Raw genomic sequence first — 26,736 nt, 5'->3', positions numbered from 1 at the left:
TATCCTTTGATAAGCAAGGAAAACACTATAATCATGCAAAGACCGTCAAATATATGGAGTTATTTTTACCTGGGAAGTTTTGCTTTGACATATTTAAAACATATGTGAGACCCAATTAAATTTTTTAGGTATGCTGACAAATGATAAATTTAAAAAGCTATGTTAAATATTTTGGTATTTTGCATGAAGCCCTGGTGTAGCATACAAATTATTAAAATACCTTACACAGCCTTCACATTTTTCTTCTATGGGCCATATCACTTGAGCCAACCATTGCCTCTATTCTACAGCCAAATGAATCAATGACATCAAAAATTTTGTTGTAACAGAAAACTGCTAGAATTAAAAATAAAGAAGTCAGCTAAAATTGAGATGTGAGGACTCTGAAGTGAACTAATTACAGGCATATCCCATTTTAGTGTGCTTCACCAATAATGTGTTTTTTACAAACTGAACTTTTCTGGTATCTCTGCATTACCAGATGACGGTTAGCATCTTTTTGCAACAAGTATTTTTTAATTAAGGTATATACATTTTTTTATAGACATAATGCTATTGCCACTTAACAGACTACAGTGTAGTGTAAATATAACTTTTAAATGCACTGGGAAACCAAAAACTTTGTGTGACTCGCTTTATTGCGATATTTGCTTTATTGCAGTCGTCTGGAACAGAACCCACAGTACCTCTAAGGCATGCTACATTTATTTTTACTAAAGAGAATAATCACAAAAATGTATGTTGAAGTCAGTTGGTATAAATGTTCTTATGTTAGTCCTCTCAAATGTGAAATGTGGTGAGAGCAAGCAAAGGGTTAATAATCTCCCAAAATTTCCTACAAGAAATACAGAGAAAAATACACGTAATTAATAAGAGTAGTGGTTTGTAACTGGTTAACGAAAGTTTTTTTTAAACTACTGTTCTTGACTTAAGAATTTTTCATGTTTATTATAACGTGATTTTAATTTTTAAGTAAATTATATTCTTAACTTTTTTTTTTTTACCTTTACTGCCTTAGCAGTTTCCAAGGATTGCTCTGGAGGAATTCCTACTTCTCGGTCTCTCAGCAATTGCTGAATAAAATATGTTATATCTCGTCCTGCGATTGGAATGTGCTTAATACAGCTGCCAATCACATACCCTTCAGCCTAGATGAAAAAAAAAGTATCAAATTTACTTTCAACGTTTTCAAAAATCAGTATCACCTAAATTAATCATTAAAGTTCAATTTCTCAGATTACTGTATTTGTATCCTTAAGTATTGCTTTATCCCAGGAGAATTCTTCTAGTCTTTATTCCTCAACTGTATTCCTCACAGTTAACTTAGCATAGAATTTATAATACTGTACAGATATTATGAACAAGAATGAACAAAACTTATGAACAAAGCTTAGATTTATTCTCCTACTGATAAGAGTTTACAACCAAGACTGAAATGACTCAACAACAAAGAAATAGTGAGTTTCAGAAGTATTAAAGGTTTTAGATAACAGACTTCAAATAGGATATTAGTTTTAAATCTTCTATAATTTCAGCACAAAATTTAGATTGCATTGTAAGAAATTTGATCATTAACCCACAAGCTGGCTATCATTTTCCTAATGAAGTAGGTACCAACTTCACAAGCCTGAGGCAGTCCATGTACCATCATAATTCCAAACAATTTAATTCTGCAGAATGATTTCATAAACTTACTAATACAACTCAGAAGTACAAAAATAATGTAGCAAAATTAAATTTCATTAACAACGTAACATTCTTGTTTATGAAATGGTAAAATATTATTTGTAGTTAGACTGTAATAAATTAGAGATGTTTACTATGAGCCCTAGAGCAAAAACCACCAAAAAATAAATAACAAAGAAATATATAGCATAGCTAATAAGTCAATAAAAAAAGATAAACTGAAATTATAAAAAATAGTCCATTAATTCAAAAGAAGGCAGGAAAATCACAGGAATACCCAATTCTTAATATTCTTACTAAAACTCTTTCTTTTCCAAGTTGGTGACTTCTTTTTGCAAATTACCTATTCTAATATTAATTATCAAGATAATAATATTACTGCTTAATTGTGTAGATGTTAAGAAAAGACTGTGGTCAGGAAGAACAAGTTCAGATCCCAGTCCCATGACCTATGATTTGGTGATCTTAAGCAACTCAGTTATTTGTATTTTATAAATGAGTAAACTGAAGTCCTCAAAGGATAATATAATCTACAGCATAGATCTTGAGGCTTAAATGAGAATTTTAAATGAACATTTTAAGAATCTTTATGTATCTCTAAACAACATACATATATGCATTATTTAATCCTCAAAACAGTTTTATGACATAGGTCACTATTATTGTCCCATTTTGGGAAAAAAAGGGAAAAGAATATGTAGCCCTAAGAAAGAAAAATATGCCAACTAAATTATAAAAAGCCATCAAAATGTTGGACACATCCTAATTTCCAAGATATTAAAATATCCCCCAATGGCAATAAAATAAAACGTACAATATCCATACAATGAAGTGTTATTTGGCAATAATAAGAAATGAAGTACTATACATGCTACAACATGGATAAATCTTGAAACACTGGGCTATGTGAAAGAGGACAGTCACAAAAGAGTGACTCTAGGACTTCTCTGGTGGTGCAGTGGTTAGGAATCCACCTGCCAATGCAGGGGACATGGGTTTGAGCCCTGGTCTGGGAAGATCCCACATGCTGCGGAGCAACTAAGCCAGGGTGCCACAACTACTGAGCCTGCGCTCTAGAGCCCGTGAGCCACAACAAGAGAAGACACATCAACGGGAAGCCCATGCACCACAACAAATAGTAGCCCCCGCTCGCCACAACTAGAGAAAGCCCGAGCACAGCAACGAGGACCCAACACAGACAAAAATAAAAACAAACAAACAAACAAAAACAAAAACCTGGTGACAAATGTTTTAAAAAGAAGAAAAAAAGAGTGACTCCATTTATATAAAATATCCAGAACAGGCAAATCTACAGAGACAGAAAGTAGATTAGTGGTTGCCAGGAGCTAAAGTTACAGGGGGACAGTGAATGCTAAAAGATACAGGGTTTCTTTTTAGAGTGATAAAAATGTTTTAAAATTGACTCTGGTAATGGATGCACTTTATGAATATACAATAAAACACTGAATGGTACACTCTAAATGAGTGAATTGTATGGTGTGTGAATTATATCGCAAGGAAGTTTTTATTTTTTTAAAGAAGGGCAATTATTACTATTATGACATCAGAAGAATAAATTATGACATCTAATCCAAAAGTAGTCACTCGGAGGATGTAATCTTCAACAGAGGTTGCCTGATGCATTAAAAAGAGGAATAAGAATAATGAAAAAATAAAGTTCTAAATAATTTCATTCCTTACATGTTATTCAATATAACATAAAAATTACTTTAAAAGATAAACCTTTCTACATATATGCACCCAATAATAATCAGAATGAATTCAAGTAGTCATTTTGAATCTATTAGACACAATAAAAAATCTAATTTGTCATTAAAAATTGGAAGCAGAAAGGCTTTGGCAGAAAAATGCTATCTCTCACAAAAAATCCAATCTGATGCATTTTTCTTAACATGCTTGATTAAATCCAAACCATGAAGCACAATCACAACTTGAGCTTTTTAATTCAAAAACGTAATTCCCCAGAAGTCATTAATGGTCATGTACTTTCGACTAACTGCTATTTAGTAGATAACCTATGACCAGTACAAAATCTGTTAATTAAGGATAAGAAAAACTATCAACTGGCTAACATACAAACAGACACATCCAAACTGGAGAACCGAGTTCCACATTTAAGACAAGAAAGGCCTATTTCCTTTCCAGATACTCTAATTCATCATTTCCTAATTATGAATTAGAAACTATTTCTCATAATTTTCTAATTATTTTTAACAACCTATAGCAAAAAAAAAAAATCTGGAATTTGTTTACAAAGTTCTAATAATAATTTGAGCAAAACACAGCTATAGCTGAACAATGGTCAATACAGTTTTTAAAAGGTGGCAATAATTCATATAATTTAACTTTTCCAGGTGTTATCTGATATCCTGTTGAGTAATTTTAAACTATCCTTACCACAGGGATGACATGAGTGACACCATCTCCACTGTCTATTACCGTACCGGTCAACGTCCGTTCTCCTACTTGTCTGGAGGTCCACGATGCAGCTAAGGCAAGAACAGCCTTGAACAAAAAGAAATATGATAGGCGAAATAATTTTTTTACTGGAGTACTTTATGCAATTTTAAATGTAGTATCTTTGGAAAGAGAATACACAAAATTAATTTATATTATACAATAAAATTGTTCACAACCTACATATTATTAAGACAACTTACAGGCTTACAATAGTCTTTAGGGGCATGTTTACAAATTTTCGATATTTTAGTGGGGGCCGTTTTCCTCCTATACCCCCCAAAAATGAGGAAGACTAACATGAGATAGTACAGTACTAACATATGGAAGACTAACATGAGATAATACAGTACAGGGTTTAAAACTATGTTTATATGGCCTAGCCTGTAACATACCACAAAGTAAGGTAGAGAAGCACACAACTACCAATCATCAGTTATTCAGTACATAGATGGCTATACTAAGTATCACTCATAAGATTAGCTCCAAATTTTCTAAGTGCAACATGCATTTAGGAATATGTAGCAAGCTATTTAACCAGAAAAGGCCATTGCACACTTCCAAATACTATGATTTAATGAGGAAAGCAAAGTTGATGAAATAATGTATTTCTATAAAAAATCTTGGCATAGGCAATAAAGTATATTTTTTTCTATTAAAAGAGTTTGCAAATTAAGAAATTAATGAAGCTAGTTCATTTTTTAAAAAATTACCTAAATTTCATACAAATCCAAGCCTTGAACAAGATAAATAACTAATTAATTAAAATCAGAACTAAGCTGACTTTATTTTACCTACTTGCAATATAATAGCTGAAAGGGACCTAGAAAGGTAACTAGGCCATCCTCCTATTTTAACACAGGATCACACCATAATAACTGTGGGCTAACAAAACTACACAGTAATTTATATATTTTTTAAGCATCTCTGATATGCCAGGTATCACATTTGCTACCGTGTTAAAAAACAAGTAAGAAGTAAGCTCTGATCCTGAGGGATGGGAGAGAAGCTGTTCCATACAGATATATACACAAATTAAATGCAATAAAATATTATGGGGATTTGTGATATACAGGGTACAGAAGGGCACAAAGGAGGCAGTGGTCAAATATATATAGTGGTAAGTCATTCAAAACAGACTACAAAAAAAGGACACAGTGAATGTTACAAGGGTAAATGTGTACAGAAAATTGTTGACATAGGGTAAATTCTCAATAACTATCAGTTCCCTTATTTCTGTTCTATAAAAGGTCTCGATTTATCCAAAAACCATTAACTTACTTCCTTTAACATTTCCCTTTTACTCACTAAACAGCTCCATTCCTCTAATACAATTTCTAAATTATCAGTTCAGTAGAGAACTATGATACGCTTTGAGGTTAAGAAAAATATACATATATTTTAAGAGTGAATTAAACCAGATTAAAATTTAAGAGTCCAGCTTATTTTGACTTATAAACTTGCTTACCTGTACAGCAATGTACAAGCCTGGAACATTGAAGGACTCAAACATTATTTCAGCAGTATATTCCCTGTTTTCTGGAGTATTCAGTGGAGGTTCAGTCTATTAAATTGAATAAGATTTTAAGTATGCAAGATAAAATTATTTTGATAAATTCATAGATAATTTTTATGTGAGAAATAATGTATTTTAAACATTGTATTTAAAAGTCATTAAACTCAGAGGTACAAAAATAAAGACACACAGACCAAAAAAAAACAGTAGAGAACTCAAACAGCTCTGTATGTTTATATAACTGCTAGAGTATAAAACGGAAATGTTTACACAGTTTAAGACGTTTCTTCAGTTTAAGTTATGTGACTGCATACATCATGTCACTTAGAAACCTGCGGGTTAAGTCTGGGCCAGAACACATCCCAATGAGGCAAGAAAGGACCTAAGGAACAGCCCCCAAAATCCTGGACTTCATGTTTCACTTATGCCTCAGGAATACCTAAATCATTTTATATTACCAAAGCTTGAAACTACATAAGACATCATTCTTATTAATCTGATTTGACTATCCAATCCTTTTTGTTATCTCAAATATTTTAACTTGAAGGGCAAAAGTTTAAACTTAAGAAATACAGAAGAATTATCTTTTTGACCTTGAGGTAAGGAATGATTGCTTAAATTTAATGAACATAAACTGCAAAAGAAAAGACAGATAAAACTTAAATTCATTACAAATAAAATCATTTTTTTAAACTTTAAAAGACATTATAAATTTTTTTTAGAAAATTAACGAGGATTAGACTTTTTCCATATGTAAAACCTTTAACTTCTAAACTACTTGATGTGTTTAAACTTACTTAGGAGGGTTTTGGACTATGTTCAAGAGTTTGAAGATAATTCAGTAAGAGTTACATATAAAATTAAGCAAACTAAAAACCAAGGCAGTTAAATTATAAACTCCAAGAAAAGCAGAAATTCTATACAAAATAAAATAAAATATAATCAGAAGACCTCACAAGGAAAATATACAAATAGCTAATAAGCACATGAAAAAGTACTCAACAACATCAGTCATCAGAAAAATGCAAATTAAAACCACAATGAGAAAGTTTACCCACCCAACCAGAATGGCTAAAATTAAAAAGACTGACACATCAAATGCTGGATCTGGATACGTAACCAGATCACTAACACATAGTTGGTGGGTGTGCAAAAAGCTACAATCCCTTGGAAAAAGTTCTGAAAGTTTCCTATAAAATCAATCATGCATCTATCCTGTGACACAGCAATTCCATATCTAGGTATTTACACAAGAAAAATTAAAACATGTCCACAAAAAGACTTGTTTAAGAATGTTCACAGTACCCCAAAAATATTCACAGTAGTCGAAAACTTGGAACAGCTCAGGTGATTATCAACAGGAAAATGGACAAGGAGGCATACAATGGAATATGACCCAGCAACAAAAAGCAACAAATTACTTGTATGTGCAACAACATGGATGAATCTTAAGATTATGATGAGTGAAGTCTTACCAAAGAGCACAACTTGTACAATTCCATTTACATGAAACTCAAATATAAGCAAAACATGTATGTACTGGAAAAAATCTGAATAAGGGTTGCCTCCAGGGCATGGGGGCAGGGATTAACTAGAAAAGGGCATGAGATAACTTTCCAGGTTAACAGCAAAGCTCTGTTATCTTGATAAGGGTTTAGGTTACAAAAATGTATAAATCTGTCAAACCCAGGGGATGGGAAAACTACATCATGCATCCTGAAGGCCAAATCTAGTCCACCACTTCTTTCTGCAAACAGAATTTTATTGGAACACAGCCATAGCCACTCATTTAAGTATTGCCTATGGCTGCTTCCTACCACAACAGCAGAGCTAATTAAGCAGCTGCAAAAGAGACCACATGGTCCACAAAGCCAAAAATATTTGCTAACTAGCTTTAAAGAAAGTCTGCCAATGCCCAGTCAAACCCATAAAATGGTAGGGTTAAGATGTGTGATTTTATAGAATGTAAGTTTTATATAAAAGAAAAAATGTAAACAATAATAAACTCTAGTTGATGATAATGTATGCTAAAGTACTTAGGGGTGAAATGACTCCATCTGCAACTCATTTTGAAGTGATTAAAAAAATAAGATGGAGTGATAGAAGGATAACCCAATAGACAGATGTCCTAAAACAATTATAGTAAAATTAATAGCTGAGTCTAGGTTGTGGGTATATTGGGCATTCACTGCAAGGTTCTTTTCAACTTTACGTTTATGGTCCAACCATAAACAATATTCACAATCACAACAAAATATAAAATATTAAAAATATTAAAATATTAATTTAACCCAAAATTAAACTATGTAACAGAAAGAGGGAGAAGGTAAGGATTTTGTGTTAAGGAGGGGATAAAAGGAAAAGAACGAAATACTCATCTTACCTAGCAGGAAGTTAATAGACTGTCTAATATTTAAAAAAAACAAAAATACGGGCTTCCCTGCTGGCACAGTGGTTAAGAATCCACCTGCCAATGCAAGGGACATGGCTTCGAGCCCTGGTCTGGGATGATCCCCCATGCCGCGGAGCAACTAAGCCCGTGCGCCACAACTACTGAGCTTGAGCTCTAGAGACTGCAAGCCACAACTACTGAAGCCCGCGCACCTAGAGCCCATGCTCTGCAACAAGAGACGCCACAACAATGAGAAGCCCATGCACTGCAAGGAAGACCCAACGCAGCAAAACAAATTAACATAAATAAATAAACAAAAATACAAGAAATACACGATATAACTATCAAGAAAAACTCTTTAAAAATTTAAAGTGTTTGCCTGGGGGGAATCAAGGGTTCAAGGGTAGGGAGAGGTGAGGAAGAAAATTTTAATTTAAATCTGATATTATAGCACTTGATTTTTTAACATTATGAACATGCATTGCTTTGGTTTAAAAAAAAAAAAAAGGAAGAAAGAAAAACATTTAAAAATTAAATTATATTGTAGTTTGTTACCAAGAATTACAAATGAAATAATAATCAGACCAGTTATCTTTTTAAAAAAGAAAGTGCCATGTTTCCAACTTTTTCCCCTGAAACTTACTGTTGAAGATACTAAAGATGATACAGCTTTATAACAAAGTCTTTAGATACATGACAATTTAATAAACAAGAATGTATGTCCTATGAGTACAGATGCAATGAAAACATTCTCAGTAAATTTCTTCAAAAATTTCCTCACAGGGCTTCCCTGGTGGCGCAGTGGTTGAGAGTCCACCTTCCGATACAGGGGACACGGGTTCGTGCCCTGGTCCGGGAGGATCCCACATGCCGTGGACCAGCGAGCCCCGTGAGCCAGGGCCGCTGAGCCTGCGTGTCCTGAGCCTGTGCTCCACAACGGGAAAAAAAAAAAAAAAAAAAAAAAAAAAAAAAAAAATTCCTCACAGAAATTAAAATTTGTACTTACCAAAAGAAAATAATGGTCTTCAGGTTCTGCCCTTAAATATTTAAAGATCACCTGCTCCATAAACCTTTCCATCAAGTCCCAGTCTTCAACTATACCATGGCGGATTGGCCACTATTAAAACAAAAAATAAAACAGGAATTAAATCTTTACTAATATCAGAAAAAATCAAAAATAAAACAGATCATTAGTGAGTATTAGATGAGGATAGCATTTCTTAGGTGTGCTAGTGACACGCAGATCATTAGAAGATGCATACTTAACTATTTAGAGATAAAAGAAATTATTTCCACAACATATTTTCAGATGTTTCAATTACAAAACACAATGCAAATATGTTAAAATGTTAAAAACTGTTCAATCTAGATGGAACGTCATCGTACCGGTCTTTCCAGATTGCTAAAAGTTTTGTAATAATGGAAACATAACCTATTAAAATTTAGCTTGTGAAAATTACAGGTTATGACAATTTGCTTAATCTTTATTAGCTCTTTCACAAGTATTTGTTGTGTGCCTAATATATAAAACACAGTTGGTAAGTATAGAGCAAGAATAACCATAAATCAAGCAAGCAAAATTTTATAAGACAAGTCATATGTATTTGTTATGGAACCATGGTTCCAAAACAGCCCCAGGGTACTACAGCAAATTCTCAAAGACACCGCAAATGTTTTACATTTTCCAGGGAAATTTGGTGATACTCAGAATCAGTTTGGCACTGCATACCTACTATTTTAAAGTAGTTCAGTTTCAACATCAGATCATACTAGATTCACTTCAAGTAATATCACTTCTTTGAAAAGCTGGGTTGCCAGCAGTTGCTATGATGAAAACTAAATACCTCCCCAAAAAACCCATGTACAATAAGAAATGAGGATGGTGATGTGCAATCTGATTCCAGGTGTAAGAAACTGTGAAGTGCCCGATGGGCACATGCATCCTACTGGTAATTGTGATTATTTAACAATTAAAAATATGCCTTGTTTTTTTCAAGTGGCTACTAAGTTGCTACTTAACAAACAGAACTGTTAGTAATTTCTTTCTAAGTGATGCTGTAAAAAATTTTACTGAGACACTAAGGGCACTGAGAAAGTTTGTGAATCTCTGCAATAAAATAGTTTCATAGCACATGTAACTAAAGATTAGTATTCTGAATATATGAAGACTTCCTTAAGCAAAGTAAAAACGTAGGCATAAAACTTTAAAAAATATACAAAAGAAAAAATAAACAAAAAAATACAGTTCCATGCACACAGTACAAATACACACCCAGTACTTAAGGCTGAATGCATTAGTGAAATAAATATCCCACAGTCATCTACTCAATCATTAAACCTTTTATCTATTAATTCCTAATATCCACATTTCACCATAGCCTTCTAGATACTTTCTAAGTCATTATACTTAAAAAATAACTTTTAGTCCCCACTTTGCTTTAGGGAAGGAAAAATGTACTAAATCATTCATTTTATAACATCACTGGAACTGATATATTTTAATTTTCTAAGTGTTATTTATTCATTTATTCCTCATTTATTATTGTGCACCTACTATAACCATTGGCACAAATGCTAAGGACATGAACATCCTGCCATAAGGAGCTGTCCAGTGAAAGAAATAGATACAAACATAACATTGTAAGTTTTTAAGGAAATAAAGTACCTAGGACAAGATGATCAACTTGGCTTCAGAGGGAAAATGGGAAGGCTCCTATTCCTCTATGACTGAGGAGTCGTATCTAAGCTGGGTCTTAAAGGAGCAACCTTGTTAATTTTGTTTTCAGGGGGTGGGGTAAATAGAGGATAAAAACAAATGTATACAAACACAACAGTTATCGATGAAAAACACGTGTGCCTTTAGGGAAAGGGGTGTAGACAGATAGATCAGTTCTACATGAAGGGGACCAGGTTCTCAAAAACTATTACTTGCCTTGTATTTGGGTTTTATTCTATAAGAAACAGAACACCAGTAGAAATTTTCAAGCAGGGTATAAACAAGGATAGCTTTGATTTTTAATAAGATTATTATAGCAGCACTGGGAAAGCTGAAATGAATCTTAAAAGAACCAAGGAAGAAAGACTAAGAGTCCCAGTTGTGGTGTAAATAATGCTAGGCCAGATTCAAGATTTCTGTCACTACAAGGAAAAACTCAAAGATATAATCACTAGGTTTCTAGCTCTACTAGAGTCAGGATGGCAAGGATCTATTAATTAAGACACAAAAGTTGTGTTTTGTCTTATCTTGGAATAAGCAAGGGTAGAGTATATGTAATAAATTTTGTTTTGAGTATATTAAACTCAAGAGCCAGGTAGTAGGTAAGTGACAGTAGGTACTTGGAAATGGGGTCAAGGAATTGGAAGTAGAGATGTAGGCTGTGGTTGTTGATGAAGGTGTGGATGAGACCACCTGAGAAAGTCTCTAATAAAGAAATAAAAGAGAATCAAGGACAGTACCTGGGAAATACTGACATTTGAGGTAGTAGGCAAAGCATAAAGAACCAGTGACAGCAGGGGAAAAAAATAAACAAGTAACAAATAAAAAGAATAGTCCAGGGCTTCCCTGGTGGCGCAGTGGTTGAGAGTCCGCCTGCCGATGCAGGGGACAAGGGTTCGTGCCCCGGTCTGGGAAGATCCCACATGCCGTGGAGCGGCTGGGCCCGTGAGCCATAGCCGCTGAGCCTGCGCGTCCGGAGCCTGTGCTCCGCAGTGGGAGAGGCCACAACAGTGCCCACGTACCCCAAAAAAAAAAAAAAAAAAAAAAAAAAAGAATAGCCCACGTTAGGAAGAGAACCAGCAGAGCAATCTTGTGAAAGAAAGACAAATCAAGAAGGATGAAAATTGTTACATATAATTGGATTTAACAAAGAGCTTATCAAATAATGAGACCAAATAAGAAGTTCGGTTTTAAAAGAGGAAAATAAAACAATAGCTAAAATGCTGAGGAAAGAAGGTAGGATTGAAAGAATTTTTGTCGTTTGGGTGTGTTTCTAGAATTTGGAAGACATGAAAATGTTTTAAAGAACAGAATCAATGCAGAGGAACTCTGGCCTCTCAGCTCACTGACTTCATCACATTCAAAGGTGTCTTTTCCATTTTGGCCACAGTTTAGATCATCACTATCATCACTAAATCCCTGAAATGCAAGTACACCCCTCTCTGATCACAACTTCTTATCCTTCTAGCATACTCCAGCACCTCACTATAACTCTCGTGATCACAATTAGACTTGCAGTCCACTGGTTGTTGTAATTCTTCCCTCGCCAAAAACCATCCCCCTTACAACACACACAAACACACACACAGTTTAGATTTTAGGCCCCATCACTTTGACTATTCATACTTCCTTTTGTCATTCCATCTACCAAAACCCAACTCAGCACAGTCCTACCCTAAACTTGCCTATACCCAGAATGCTGATCACACAAATCACACAGAACTGGTTGATAAAACTAAGAATTCGTAATTTCTATTCCCAAATGGACCTAAATTTACCTGGCAAGACTTTGTTTCCCTACTCTGTTATCCACAGTGATGATTTTAAATATTCTCCCTATCACTCAGATTTCACTTTCTCCCCCCTATTTCCTGGGCAGCAGAGATAACATCACCAAGTATTTCACAAAGAAAGCAGAAGCCAACAGTCAGGAATCCAACTTTTCTTCACCAAATCTATAAAACTGATTCCATACTTACCTCCTTTTTCTTTTTCATTTTTTATAATGTAAGAGAGCCTCCATATATCAATTAGATCATCTGAATTCCATCCCTTTAACTTTGTCAAGAGCCCTGTATTATACTCCACTTTCCTGTTACTTTAATCTCTTTTTCTAATGACTCTTTCACACTAGCATTTAAGCATCTCTTCCACCTCACTGAATATTACTGTCATTTTTTCCTTGTCATTCATAATCCAATCTACTTTAATCCAGCCTCACTGCTCTTCTAAAACTATTCTTATTAAGGTTATAAATGACATCCTTGTAGCTAAAGACAGCAAATAACCTATGGGCTCTAGCTTACTTGGTCGCAGCATCCCACAGCATCCCACACTCTTATTTCTCCTTCCTGTTTACCCAGTCCCTCTAACTACGCCTTCTCAGTCTCTTTTGTAGGCTTTCCTCCTCTATCCAAACCTAAATGATGCGTTGATCAGGCTCTGTCCTAGGCACACCCCTATGGAATCTTACCCCTTCCAAAGGTAACTAATACCTTCTAAATGATTATCCCCAGTTCTGTCTTGTTTCTAAGCTCCAAGAGCCAAATATTTGTATAACTACAAGCCACTTATAATTATTTCTTCAATGGCTTCCTTTCCACCAATTGTAATAGACTTGAAGTCAGGAAAGCCATTTTTCTTATTTAATCTCAGCACTTAGTAAAGTTGTTTATACATGGTAGCTGTTTATTAATGAATAAATTACTAAAACGGAAGAAAAGAGGGACCAAGGAAGAAATGTGCAAATTAGGTAAAGTCAATTTGAATAGTGTTTCCCTTTTGGTGCAGGTTGGGTAGTGACTATGGGAGCAGACACAAGGAAAGCATCTGGGTTACTAGACTTGTTCTATGTCCTGAACTTTTATGATTACAGTCACAAAAATTTTTCAACTGTGTAACTAAGCCTTACCTATTTTACTGTATATAAATTATACCACAATAATAAGGGAAAAGGAGGAAGAATGGTATGGAACAAAAAAGAAAGGGAAAAAGATTAAAAGGAGGAAAGAGAGTGGCACTTCCAGATGACACAGGCTTCAAAAGGACAGAAAGTGTGGGTCTGAATAAAGACGGGAGGGAAATATCTCTAGGTGTGGCGATGTGGAGGCAAGAGAAAGCCAATCACATTGATGATTCTGAGATGCAAAAAGTAAATACTGCTCACCTGAAGGGGCTAAAATCTTCCTCTTGGGGGAAAAAAAACCAGTACAGTCAAAGCAAGGCTGGGAGGAGCCACAGAGAAGAAGAAATTTCTATTGTGAAGAGGTTGAGGGTATTAGGCTTATAATTGACTGAAATTCCAAGTGGCACAATTATAGAATAAACTAATTTTTTGAAAGAGAATGTTATTTATATTTATACAAATCATAAAAATATACCTTTGTTGCATATGTAGGTTTTTCTATTGCTTCATCACCAATGAAGAAGTCTAGGTCATCAACACCTTTCATCACCCTCCTTTGAGCTTGATCACCCACTTTTGCTGACTCCTTAATAGCAATACCTTTAAAATAGAAGTTATTGATACATGTCAAAAATTGTATTTTTTTCAAGTGAGACAAAATTTTCACTTGTATTTCTTCCGTAATAAAGTGTTACTAAATAGAACATGATCTAGTATATTTAAAGTGTAAAATTAAAGCAAAAAGGTCATTAAAAAAAAAAAGACAAAATTCATATAACACAATGAAAACTCAACTTCCACCCAGAGACAAGGCCTCAAGTGTAAAAAGCCCCCCCCAAAAAAAGTACTGCTGTGGGAATGTTTCAGTTATGTTTTTAAAAACTATGTGAGATCTATTTTGATTTGAGTAAAATTATAATTTCACCAAGTCAACCTATGCTTGATGGACAATCAGAAAGAAAAAACTGAAAAAGTTATAAAAATAGGAAAATTGCACGGGGAATTTTTTTTAAAGCTTTCTTCATATTTCTATCCTATTTGCATTATTATGAGCTAGTAATTTAGGTATAACACTGGCATAAAGACCTGATAAACTTAAATCACATATACAAAAGGAAATTTCAAATCATTTAGGTAAAACCCACAACAATCTCCTTATATAATTTCAGAAATCCAGCATACAGTTCTAGACCTAAAACTTGTATATTTCTTAATTAAGTTATAAATTTCTGAATCCTTCAATTTAAACAATTCTTCATTCCAAATATCTGCCTGGGGACTTCACTGGTGGTTCAGTGGTTAAGAGTCTGTGCTTCCACTGAAGGGGATCTGGGTTCCATCCCTGATCAGGGAACTAAGATCCTGCATGATGCATGGTACGGCCAAAAATTAAAAAAAAAAAAAAAATCTGCATGCACGTAAACTGATGTGGCACCCAACTGTTACACTTTCATTTAATAACAATTTATATCCTTAACAAGGTGGGTAGAAAATACTGAAGGAAATTCTAAATCCAATCTACTTCTAAATGTTAGAAAGCTTCTCTAGCAATTTATTTACAATGTACACAGACATCAGATGGCTCACTATAAACTTCCTAAAAAACAAAGATTATAAAAATAACTTTGAACCATATCCACAGGTTTTCCAGATCAAATATCCGTGCTCATCAGTGGCAGTGATTGTATCGGCTCATTATAAAACTACACCTGCAGCATTAAGACTGGCTGGGTGAAAAAAAAACCCCAAATCAAACACCTTCTTTCATACACAAATGGATTTTTAACATGCCACAGCTTCTCATAAGACAATGAAAATTAAAACTGCAAATTTTGGCAGAAAGGTGAAATAGAGAAAGGATACAATGGTGATGAGAACCCAAGGTTCAAAAGTTCAAAATTATATGGGCTTCCAACAAAGACTGAACACAGCCACTTAAGAACATAAGCAAAACCAAATTTTACAAGGATAAGAGTTAACATATCAGTAATCTCCTGAAATAAACGTTTAATCACAACGTAATGTTTTATAAAAGATTATAAATTAAGAGATTACAAAATCAGCATTTTATGGGTTGAACTGTGTACCCCCAGAAAAATATGTTTAGGTCCTAACTTCTAGCACCTCAGAATGTGACCTTATTTGGAAATAGGGTCTTTCAAGTTAAAGTGAGGTTAGCAGGATGGGCTATAACGCAATGACTGGTGTTTTTATTAAAATAGGAAATTTGGACATATCCACGCACAGAAGAAAAACAATATGAAGACACACAGGGCAGCCATGTAACTGGAGTGATGCATATACAAGCCAAGGAACATCAAGGACTGTCAGCAAACACCAGAAGCTTTAAGAGGCAAGGAAGATTTCTCCCCTAAAGCTGTCTGCAAGATCTTGGCCCTGCTGACACCTTGATTTCAGACTTCTCCAAGACTGTAAGTTTCTGTTGTCTTAAGTCACATGGTTTTTGGTACTTCGTCTCGGCAGCCTTGGGAAACTAATACAACCAATACACAATGGTATAATACTAAACTCAAATATAACTAATGTCAAGTACTAGTCCACAAAAGTACTTCTATTTTAGTCAGCAATAGAGGCAGTATTTGTTGTCAAAGTCTTAAACAACAAACTATCAATATGTTTACATATAAATGTGGGACGAAAGTAAAAAAACAAAACAAAACAAAAAAGCAAATCTGTCCCTCAGTGTAGATAACAAATATGCATGAATAAAACATAAAGAAAAAGACAACAGTACTACAAATTAAGACCACTGTATTCCTATGAATGAGCATCAATGTCCCCTAAAATCTATTCCAGGCATTAAAGAATTAGACTTAGGTAACAGCCTAAATTCTTAGATAGTAAGAATTAGAATATAGATTTAGAATTATAGAATTAGTATACCAAAAGTATATCAGAAGTGCAAAAGTCAAATAGGTTTGTTTCTAGAGAGTGAAAAAAAATATGTACTAGCTCCCCCTTTAAAGACAATTTTGACACACACTTCACACATTTTTAATTTTGTTCTTACTATATATAAACAACAAAACAATCAACCTGTTCAAGTCTGATGAGTACCCAATTGAGACTAAAGATCTGCAGCTTTGGGCAAGCCCAGTAATTTCTACCTCATTCTCAACTTCACAGATTTTGAATCCTAAGCTGCTTTCACTATTCTCTGCATGTTTATTTTTCCATTTCCTTCTTATTTTCATAAGTTAATAAGAATACACAAAAATATTCAAACAGTCTAATACTAGTGATACTAGAACTGTCTAGGAGTTAGCACCACCAAGGAATGGCTCAAAAGCCATAGCATATCTGATATGCTAAAGTCTTAACTTGGCATAGGTCAGGTGGTTCAGAAATGTCACTACATTATGTACAAAAGGTGAATTGTCTAAAAGTCAGAAGCCCAAAACAGGTTCATCTAGGAACACATACATAGCCCAGGCTAACAAATAAGAGTGCTAACAAACCAAGTGTGAGAGGATTTTTTAAAAACTTCTGAAAGACAAACTATTGAAAGTGGACAGTCAGCTAAAGTGAAGTTAACAGAAATAAGATAAAACAAAAACAATGTAAGTATGGTTATAAGGTGTCAGAAAACAGCTGAAGTCCGCATCTCTAAAGATGAGATGCCATCCTTATTTTGAAACATGAGCTCTTGTCAGGGATGTTAACAAGCACGAGTCCTGCAAACAATCACATCCACAAACCAAACGATAGCCTTTGTAGGCGTGTGATGGGGAATGCATTACTTAATAGTAACGCACACACATTATTAACAGCAATACCCTCAAAGCAGAAAACTGTTTAATTATCAGCTCATTCATTTTTGTCTTTAAAAAGATATTTGGCAGATCTGGTAAATGAAGAGCTAAACAGAGATCTGAAATGAATAGTCAGAGGTACAGAAATGAGGCCATGCTTAGAACTTGGCAAACCATGTTTTTAAAGGACTAAATATTACAGTGTCAAAAATGATTATTTATTTTACTTTATTAAAAGATATTAAATCAGCTTATTTGTGACTTAAAAGAAATACTTACAGGAAGGGATGATAAACTGTGGTTCTGTATTTCCAGCATATCCTAGTTTTGTATACCTGAAAAACAGAAAGAATTTCATAAGGATTTCACAAATATCTCAGCAATTATGAATTTAATTCTTAGATTTCCATTTGTTATAAAGTGAGATTCCACTCTGGGTAAATACTATATAAAATTCCATCGTTTCAGTTCATTTACACATCTCTGCTTTCAAAATTATATCAAAATTATAAATACCCATAGCTTTTAACCAGGAACTGCACTTCTAGAAATTGATCCTACAGGGATATTCATACATGTACAAAATAACATATAACAGGGCCTTTTGCGACCATCTTGCTTATAATAGCAAAAGACTGGAAATAAACAGCCATCAAACTAGTTAAGTATGCTTCGTTTATACTATAGAATATTAGGCAGTTATTAAAAAAGAGATTGAAGAAGCTCCTTATGTAAACATATGGAACAATCTCCAAAACGTATTGTTAACTGAACTAAAGCAAGGTACAGAACAATGGTTCAACTATGTGATATTTGTATAAAAGTAAAGGTTAGGGGTAAAACATGTAAAACACAAGCTGCTCATCTCCTTACACGGCCCTGCAATAAACCTTTCTCTGCTCCAAACTCCGATGTTTCGGTTTGGCCTCACTGTTCAGTAGCACCTTCAGAAAAACTCTTCCTTCAGACAGCTAGTAGACACTTTGATAACTTTTCCTTCCCTTAAGCTTTAAACAGGGGATTAAACAGCTTGGATTTTTCTTAAATCTGCCATTTGGATAATTGGATTATTTAGTATAGGAGTCAGACATGGGACAAACGTTCACATTTGGAGGTTACTTACTCAAAGTGACTACAGATCCATGCAATTGTTATCAAAATCCCAACAATGTTTTTTGGGATAAAGAGAAAATCCATCCTAAAATTCATATGGAATCTCAAGGGACTATGAGTAGCCAAAACAATCTCAAACAAAGTTGGAGGTCTCACACTTCCTGATTTAAAAACTTAGTACAAAGTTACAGTAACAAAAGCTGTGTGGCACTGACATAGAGACACACAGACTAATTGAAGAGAACAAAGCCCAGAAATAAATCCTCCCATATATGGTCAAATAATTTTTGACAAGCGTGCCATAACCATTCAAACAGGGAAAGGATAGTCTTTTCGAGAAAGGGTGCTGGGAAAACTGGATATCCATTATTTAATGAACATGGACTTTTATCTTATACCACATACAAAATTTAACTCAAAATGGATCAAGACCTACATATAAGATCTAAAACTATAAAACTCTTTGAGGAAAATATAGGGGACAAAGCTTTATGACATTAAATTTGGCAAGGATTTCTTGGACATGACACAAGGAGGCAACAACAACCATAAAAAATAAATTGAACATCATCAAAATTAATAACTTTTGGGTACCAAAGGACACTATCAATAGTGTGCAAAGGCAACCCACAAAATGGAAGAAAACAGTTACAAATCATATATCTGATAAGGAGTTAATATCCAGAATATATAAAGAACTCCTACAACTCAACAACAAAATAAACAACCCAGTTTTTAAAACAGGCAAAGGACTTGAATAGACATTTCTCCGAAGGAGATATACAAAAGGCCAACAAGCACATGAAAAGATGCTCAACATTATTAATAATTAAGAAAATTCAAATCAAAACCAAAATGAGATACCACTTCACATCCATTAGGATGGCTATTACCAAAACATCAAAAACAAACAAACAAAAATATCAGTGAGGATATGGAGAAACTGGAACCCTTGCACACTGCTGATAGGAATGTAAAATGGTGCAGCTGCTACAAAAAACAATATGGCAATTCCTCAAAAAATTAATCACAGAATTACCACAAAATCCAGCAATGCCATTTCTGGGTATATACCAAAAAAAAAAAAAAAAAAAAAGAAAGCAGGGGCTTCAACAGATTTTTGTACACCAATGTTCACAGCAACATTATGCATAATAGACAAAAAGGTGGAAGCAATGCAAAGGTCCACTGACGAATGGATAAACAAATGTGGTATATACATACAATGGAATATTAGTTAGCCTTCAAAAGGAAGGAAATTCTGACACATGCTACTACATACAATATGAATGAACCTTGAGGACATCATCCTAAGTGAAATAAGCCAATCACAAAAGGTCAAATACTATATGATTCCACTTAAATGAGGTACCCAAAATAGTCAAATTCACAGAGACAGAAGCAGGATGGTGGCTGCCAGGGATGGAGGTGGGGTATGGTTGTTACTGTTTTATGGGTACAGAGTTTCAGTTTGGGAAGATGAAAAAGTTCTGAAGAAGAAGGGTGGTGATAGTTGTGAATGTACTTAATACCACTAAACTGTACACTTAAAAATGGTTAAAACTGTCAATTTTATGTTGTGTATATTTTACAACAATTTTCTTAAGCAGCTACATAAACTTGACAGCTACTGGGGAAAATAATTAAATTCTGTACATATTGTACCTGTTAAAACAAAATAAATCTAAATGGATGAAATATTAAAACGGTAGGGAAATAAACCATAAACTTTAAAAGGTAATGCAGGATAACTTCTTTATAACCCTGGAATAGGGGAGTCTTAGTAACTATAATTCAAAATCCAGACATTAAAAAAAGACTGATACTCCAATTATGTGAAAATTTAAAACTTCTTCACAAAAACATACCAAAAGTAGCCAAAAAAAAAATGACCAAAAGAGAAAAATTACCTGCACTCAGAGACAAAGAGTTAATCACCTTAATATATAAAGGATATCTAGGAGGTGATGTCAGCAAGGGAGAGGAATAAGGAGAGAAGAAAGTGAAAGGTAAAAGACAATAACCATTCAAAGAAAAAGAAATATAAATGGCTATAAATGAAAAGATGCTCAACTCTGTGGGGTAAAAAAGGGAAAACAAAGGCAAATTAAAAGTACACTGAGGAGGGCTTCCCTGGTGGCACAGTGGTTGAGAGTCCGCCTGCCAATGCAGGGACACGGGTGTGTGCCCTGGTCTGGGAAGATCCCACATGCCGTGGAGCGGCTAGGCCCATGAGCCATGGCCGCTGAGCCTGTGCGTCCGGAGCCTGTGCTCCACAATGGGAGAGGCCACAACAGTGAGAGGCCCGCATACCGCAAAAAAAAAAAAAAAGTACACCGAGGTAAATTTCATACATTCCTAGTTGGAATGATAGAAAATAATCAAAATCATTTGTAAATAAAACAGCCACTTTGGAAAACACTTCAACATTCACTTACCATATGACCCAGCAATTCTACTTCTAGGTATATACCAAAGAAAATATGTCCCCACAAAGAAGTGTAAACATTTGTTCACAAGAGCATTATTCATAATGGCCCCAAACTGGAAGCACAGTGTATATTCATCAAGAAAAGAGATAAGCAAGGCTTGATATATTCATACAAACCAAAATTATTCCATCTATGAAGAATCAGGAAAACGTAACCCATTCTCTAAGGAAAAGACACTCAACAGAAGACAAAATGACACAGTGTTGGAATTATCAGATAAAGACTTGAAAGCAGCTGTGACTATCACAATGAAATAGTAATGACTAATAGTAAATATCACAGAAACTCTAAAACTATTAAAAAGAACACATGAAAATTACAGAACTGAAAAATGCAATGTCAGGTATAAAAAATTCTCTGGATAAGCTAAACAGCAGAACAGAGGAAATAATCAGTGAACTTGAAGGCAGATCAGTAAAAATCATTCAGTCTGACAAGAGAGGGGAAAAAAATTAAAAAGAGAGACACAAAGTGAAAAGAATAGATCCTCAGAGACTTGGGGAACAATATCTGAAAGGTGACATAGGTTCCAGAAGGAAGGGAGAGAGACAGAGAGATCCAGAATAAATCCAAAGAAAACTATACCTAGGCACATCATAATCAAACTACTGAAAATCAAAGATAAAGAAAAATCTTGAAAGCAGCCAGAGAAAAATGGCTCATTAACAGGAAACAAAAATTCAAATTACTAGCACCTTCTTATAAGAAACTATGGAGGCCAAAAGACAGTGGAATAACATTTTTTAAGTCTGAAGGAGGTGCAAATATAGTCAGCCCAGAAATCTTTTAAGAGCAAAAATATCCTTCAAAAGTGAAAGTGCAATAAAGATATTTTTCAAATAAAAGAAAACTCATTCTCCAGGATAGATCACATCTTGGGTCACAAATCAAGCCTCAGAAAATTTAAGAAAACTGAAATCCTATCAAGCATCTTTTCTGGCCACAATGCTATGAGACTGGAAATCAATTACAGGAAAAAAACTGTAAAAAACATAAATACATGGAGGCTAAACAGTGCACTACTAAATAACCAAGAGATCACTAAAAAAAATCAAAGAAGAAATAAAAAACTACATAGAAACAAATAACAATGAAAACACGACGACCCAAAACCTATGGGATGCAGCAAAAGCAGTTCTAAGAGGGAAGTTTATAGCAATTCAATCTCACCTCAAGAAACAAGAAAAATCTCAAATAAACAATCTAACCATACACTTAAAACTAAACTAGAGAAAGAAGAACAAAGAAAACCCAAAGTCAGTAGAAGAAAAGAAATCATAAAGATCAGAGCAGAAATAAATGAAATAGAAATGAAGAAAGCAAAGATCAATAAAACTAAAAGCTGGTTCTTTGAGAATATAAACAAAATTGATAAACCCTCAACCAGACTCATCAAGGAAAAAAGGGAGAGGATGCAAATCAATAAAATTAGAAATGAAGGAGAAATCACAACTGACACTGCAGAAATACAAAGGATTATATACATGGAATCTAAAAATAAATAAATGGTACTGATGAACCTAGCTGCAGGGCAGGAATAAAGACGTAGACATAGAGAATGTACTCGATGACATGGGGCCAGAGGGCAAAGTGAGAGTAGCATCAACATATATACACTACCAAATGTAAAACAGTTGTTTGGCGGGAAAGCAGCAGCACAGCACAGAGAGATCAGCTTGGTGCTTTGCGATGACCTAGAGGGGTGAGATAGGAAGGATGGGAGGGAGACTCAAGAGGGAGGAGAGGGACTTCCCTGGTGGCACAGTGGTTGAGAGTCCACCTGCCGATGCAGGGGACGCGGATTCTTGCCCCAGTCTGGGAGGATCCCACATGCCGCGGAGTGGCTGGGCCCGTGAGCTATGGCCGCTGAGCCTGTGCGTCCGGAGCCTGTGCTCCGCAACGGGAGAGGCCACAACGGTGAGAGGCCCGCGTACAGCAAAAAAAAAAAAAAAGAGGGCGGAGATATGGGGACGTGTATGCATACGGCTGATTCACTTTGTTGTGCAACAGAAACTAACACGGTATTGTGAAGCAATTATACTCTAATAAAGATTAAAAAAAAAGGAAAAAAGAAAAGAAAACTCACTGCCATCAAACCTGAGCTAAATAAAGTTCTTCAGGCTGAGGGGATACCAGAGGGAAACTGTGGTATTAATGAAGAACATCAGAAATGGAAAACAGCTAGGTAAATGAGACTTTTTTCTGCTTAATTTTTTAACATATTTTTGACTATTTAAAGCAAATATCAAATTATCTTGTGGGGTTATAACATATGCAGACATAATACCTATGATAACTATAGCATACAAGGACAGTAGGGTAAAGGGAGTGTCAAGAGAGTTAACAGATCTACAGAGATGCATGGTTTCTACTCTGCATAAAGTTTTACATTATTAACTCTAAGTAAAAAAATAAATAAAACGGTATACCAAAATTCATCTGTACCAATTTTGACATTAAATGTAACACACTACAGTCTCCAATTAAAAGGGAGGAAGGAAGGAAGAGAGAGAAAAGAGAAAGGAAGAAAGAATAAGGAAGAAAGCCCCAACTACATATTGTCTGCATGATATGCACTTTAGAGATGGAGAATGAAGAAAGATGGATGGAAGGCAAATAGTAAATGTAACTCTGAAGTGGCTGTATTGATATCAGATGAAACTTCTTGAAGAAAAAGAGTTAACACCAGAGATAAAGAGAAATTTTATAACAATAAAAGGATAAATTCATCAAGAAGATATAACAATCTTAAATGTACACGTGCCTATTAACAGTTTAACGTCAAGCATGGTTTAATAGTACAAAAATCAAGGCTCTTTTTAGAACACCTCAATGAATTTCACGGGTTGGAAGACTACCCTATTTCCCTTCCCAGACTCATCTAAGTACCCACAATTCACTTTCATAATCCTCAACCCCTGCAATATACTCTGTTATGTCTGAAGTAGAAAGAATCACTTTTATAAAGCCTTGATAATTATATTTAGGAACAAAAAACATAAATCCTAGCTCTTACAAAATATAAATGCTCCATCCTTCTTTTCATTGTTGCTTTTGTTTTATTTTATCCTAATCCTTTTTTTCCTCAAAGGCCCTTTTCAAATCTTCCATTTTCATCAGTCCTTTGGGAACACATCTGATTTTCACAGTATGATTCCCAGGCAAAATTAGTACAGTCCTAATACCTTCCAACTTGCTGTTCCTTAATAAATGGTGCGTGTGTATGTGTTTTCCTGCCTATGTACACGTGTGTCTATTTTTAATATTAATTACACTATACTTTATTACTTTCAAATATCTCGAGAATACTTTCACATCTAGTCCTAAAGAGGGAAAATACATTTTGTGAATACCTTGATACTTTCATATCAAATATTTTATGTCAATTGTAAACAAAAATTTACATATATATGTAGAGAAAAAATAAAACTACATAGGAATAATTCTATTATATAATGCTAGCATATACATACACTTTGTCTTCTGGACGTCTACACAAGAAATAGTAAATTCTGATTATCTACAGATAGCAGGATGGGAGAATTTTGTTTTTCAAATTAACACTTGTCTTAAATGGTCTAACCATGCACTAAGTTATTTTTTAAAAGAATTTTTGAATAGGTAACATTAGCCCATGATAAAAATTTTAACAAATAAAACAAGAAGCAGTACTAAAGTAAGTTTCCCTACCACATAAAAAGTACTAAAGTAAGTTTCCCTACCAGGCCTATCTCCTAGCCACCCCACTGCTAAACCAAGAGGCAATCACTTATGTATTCCAGAGATAATTCATGCATAGAGAGAGGCATGTATGTTACTTTAATTTAAAAATGTCATTGGGATATCCGGGTAGTGAAATCATTAATCTACGTCACTTCTTTATGCTTTCCTATACTTAAATAAGAAAGTGTCATTTTCTAAGTGGTCTTTAAAAAGAGACCATAAAATGAAAAAGACAAAGCTATCCTAAGTTTATGAAATTCATAAGGGCAATATAATACTTTGAAAAACTAAACTAAATTTTTTCTTTGTGACCCAGGGAAGCAAGTTAAATATACAGAAAATCTCCGTGGACTGTGGTAGCAATGAGAAAAGATCTACAATGCTGGTTTTGGTCAGCAAAGTTGGAAATTGCTTTGAGAAAGGAATACAGTAAAGGAGAGAATTCAAAATCACTTTTGAAGTTATCAAAGTGATTAGAAGAACAGCAGCGGAAATGTAATAAAGTTAGGAGAGAGGGAAAGCTGAACAGCAAAAAAAAAAAAAAGAATTTTATATAAGAAATGGCTACTTTATTGTGGACCTAACTGCCTCTGGGCAGGGGGGAAAGTGGATTTGAGGAGAGCCATTTATAATGTTGTTTCATTCTTAAAAAACAAAAAGAAATGAATCATTACCAGGTAATGATTCTGATAAATAGGGGTATATGTTATATTATTCAGTATACCTTTCTAAAAGGAAGAAATTTATTTATGGAAAGAATATTTTAAAGTAATAAAACCAGTTAAAAGCAGTAGCATCCCTCATGTTGGATATTATTTTTAATTCTGCAAATTCATGTTTATTTATTGAAAGCATGTAGTTGATTTGACAGAGTACTTTTTTATTTAATACAATGGTTCACTTTTCTTTTTGCTTTGAAAAACCTTATCAAGCAAAAAACTACTTGAAGATCCCAATAAATTACGGATATTGAACCACTAAATGAGAACAGAATCTTAAAAAAAAAAATTACATTTCAAAAATTAACTGGAATAAAAAGCTAGGACAAAAATCATTCCAGAAAAGAACAAATATGTACCAAAGCTATTACGCTAAATATGGTGTGTGACTCTATAAACTACCTAAGGGAGAAACAGCAGTAGAGTTTTAACTTTCAATGTTTCAACAATTTTAAACCATACAACAAAATGAATATAAGACCCTAGAACTTTAGGGTGGATAGAACCTTAATAATACTACAACCCATTTTCCAAAATTTCTTGGTATTGAGAACCACTAATTTAAAGCTGAAAGAATTTTATCCCAATATGAATGACCAGCTTCCACCCTAACATACTATAAAAACAAAGTAAAGCACACATAGAGATTTTTACATAACAAGCATATAATTTTCAAATTTTAAGTGAAAACGGAGGTCTACAAATGAATCCCAACGCCAACTTTCATGATACCTCAATTCTCAGCTTAGCTATATAGTTTTCTTCCTACTTGTAGCGTGAGGAACTTTTAGCACAAGAATGTAATGGCTAATTCACAGGGAATTAGCTATAAAGATAACTGGCAATTTTTAAAAAAGCATTTCCATTTCCAGTTCCCTCCAATGTTCTTCTCATTACATGAAAGTCACTAACACAAAAAGACTGACAAGACTGTTGAGTGGAAGAACCTGGATTCCTAAATGTCAACAGAAATATTCTCCCAGTTCTTCCAGATCTAAAACTTAAAATCTAATAATGCCTTTTCACTCTCAGGGAGGAAAGAACGTGGACCACAGAATCAGAAAATCATGAGTGAAATGTTTGTTCCACCATTTACTGCCTTGTGATTATAGACTTTATTCCTAAGGAATAAAACCAAATTTACGGGCTTCCCTGGTGGCGCAGTGCTTGAGAGTCCGCCTGCCGATGCAGGAGACGCGGGGTCGTGCCCCGCTCCGGGGAGA

The 26,736-nt window shown here is 34.4% G+C and overlaps 1 protein-coding gene across 3 annotated transcripts in view; it reads right to left on the bottom strand.

Moving 5' to 3' along the window:
- ACTR3 (actin related protein 3) overlaps nt 1-26,736 on the bottom strand; it is a 57,282-nt gene that overhangs the window by 19,076 nt on the left and 11,470 nt on the right. For 2 of the 3 annotated variants that reach the window (XM_007465894.1, XM_007465895.1), the window contains exons 2-7: nt 17,746-17,801; nt 14,169-14,293; nt 9,079-9,189; nt 5,633-5,728; nt 4,105-4,212; nt 1,005-1,148 (exon numbers count right to left, since the gene is read on the bottom strand). In XM_007465894.1, coding sequence (XP_007465956.1) covers nt 1,005-1,148; nt 4,105-4,212; nt 5,633-5,728; nt 9,079-9,189; nt 14,169-14,293; nt 17,746-17,801 — 640 coding nt within the window. The remainder of the gene's footprint in view (nt 1-1,004; nt 1,149-4,104; nt 4,213-5,632; nt 5,729-9,078; nt 9,190-14,168; nt 14,294-17,745; nt 17,802-26,736) is intronic. The other variant, XM_007465896.1, reaches the window with a different exon arrangement.

The sequence above is a fragment of the Lipotes vexillifer genome, unplaced genomic scaffold (genome assembly GCF_000442215.2).
Source record: "Lipotes vexillifer unplaced genomic scaffold, Lipotes_vexillifer_v1.1 scaffold535, whole genome shotgun sequence".
NCBI classification, from domain to species: Eukaryota; Metazoa; Chordata; class Mammalia; order Artiodactyla; family Lipotidae; genus Lipotes; species Lipotes vexillifer.
This window is presented reverse-complemented; position numbering and strand designations above follow the sequence as displayed.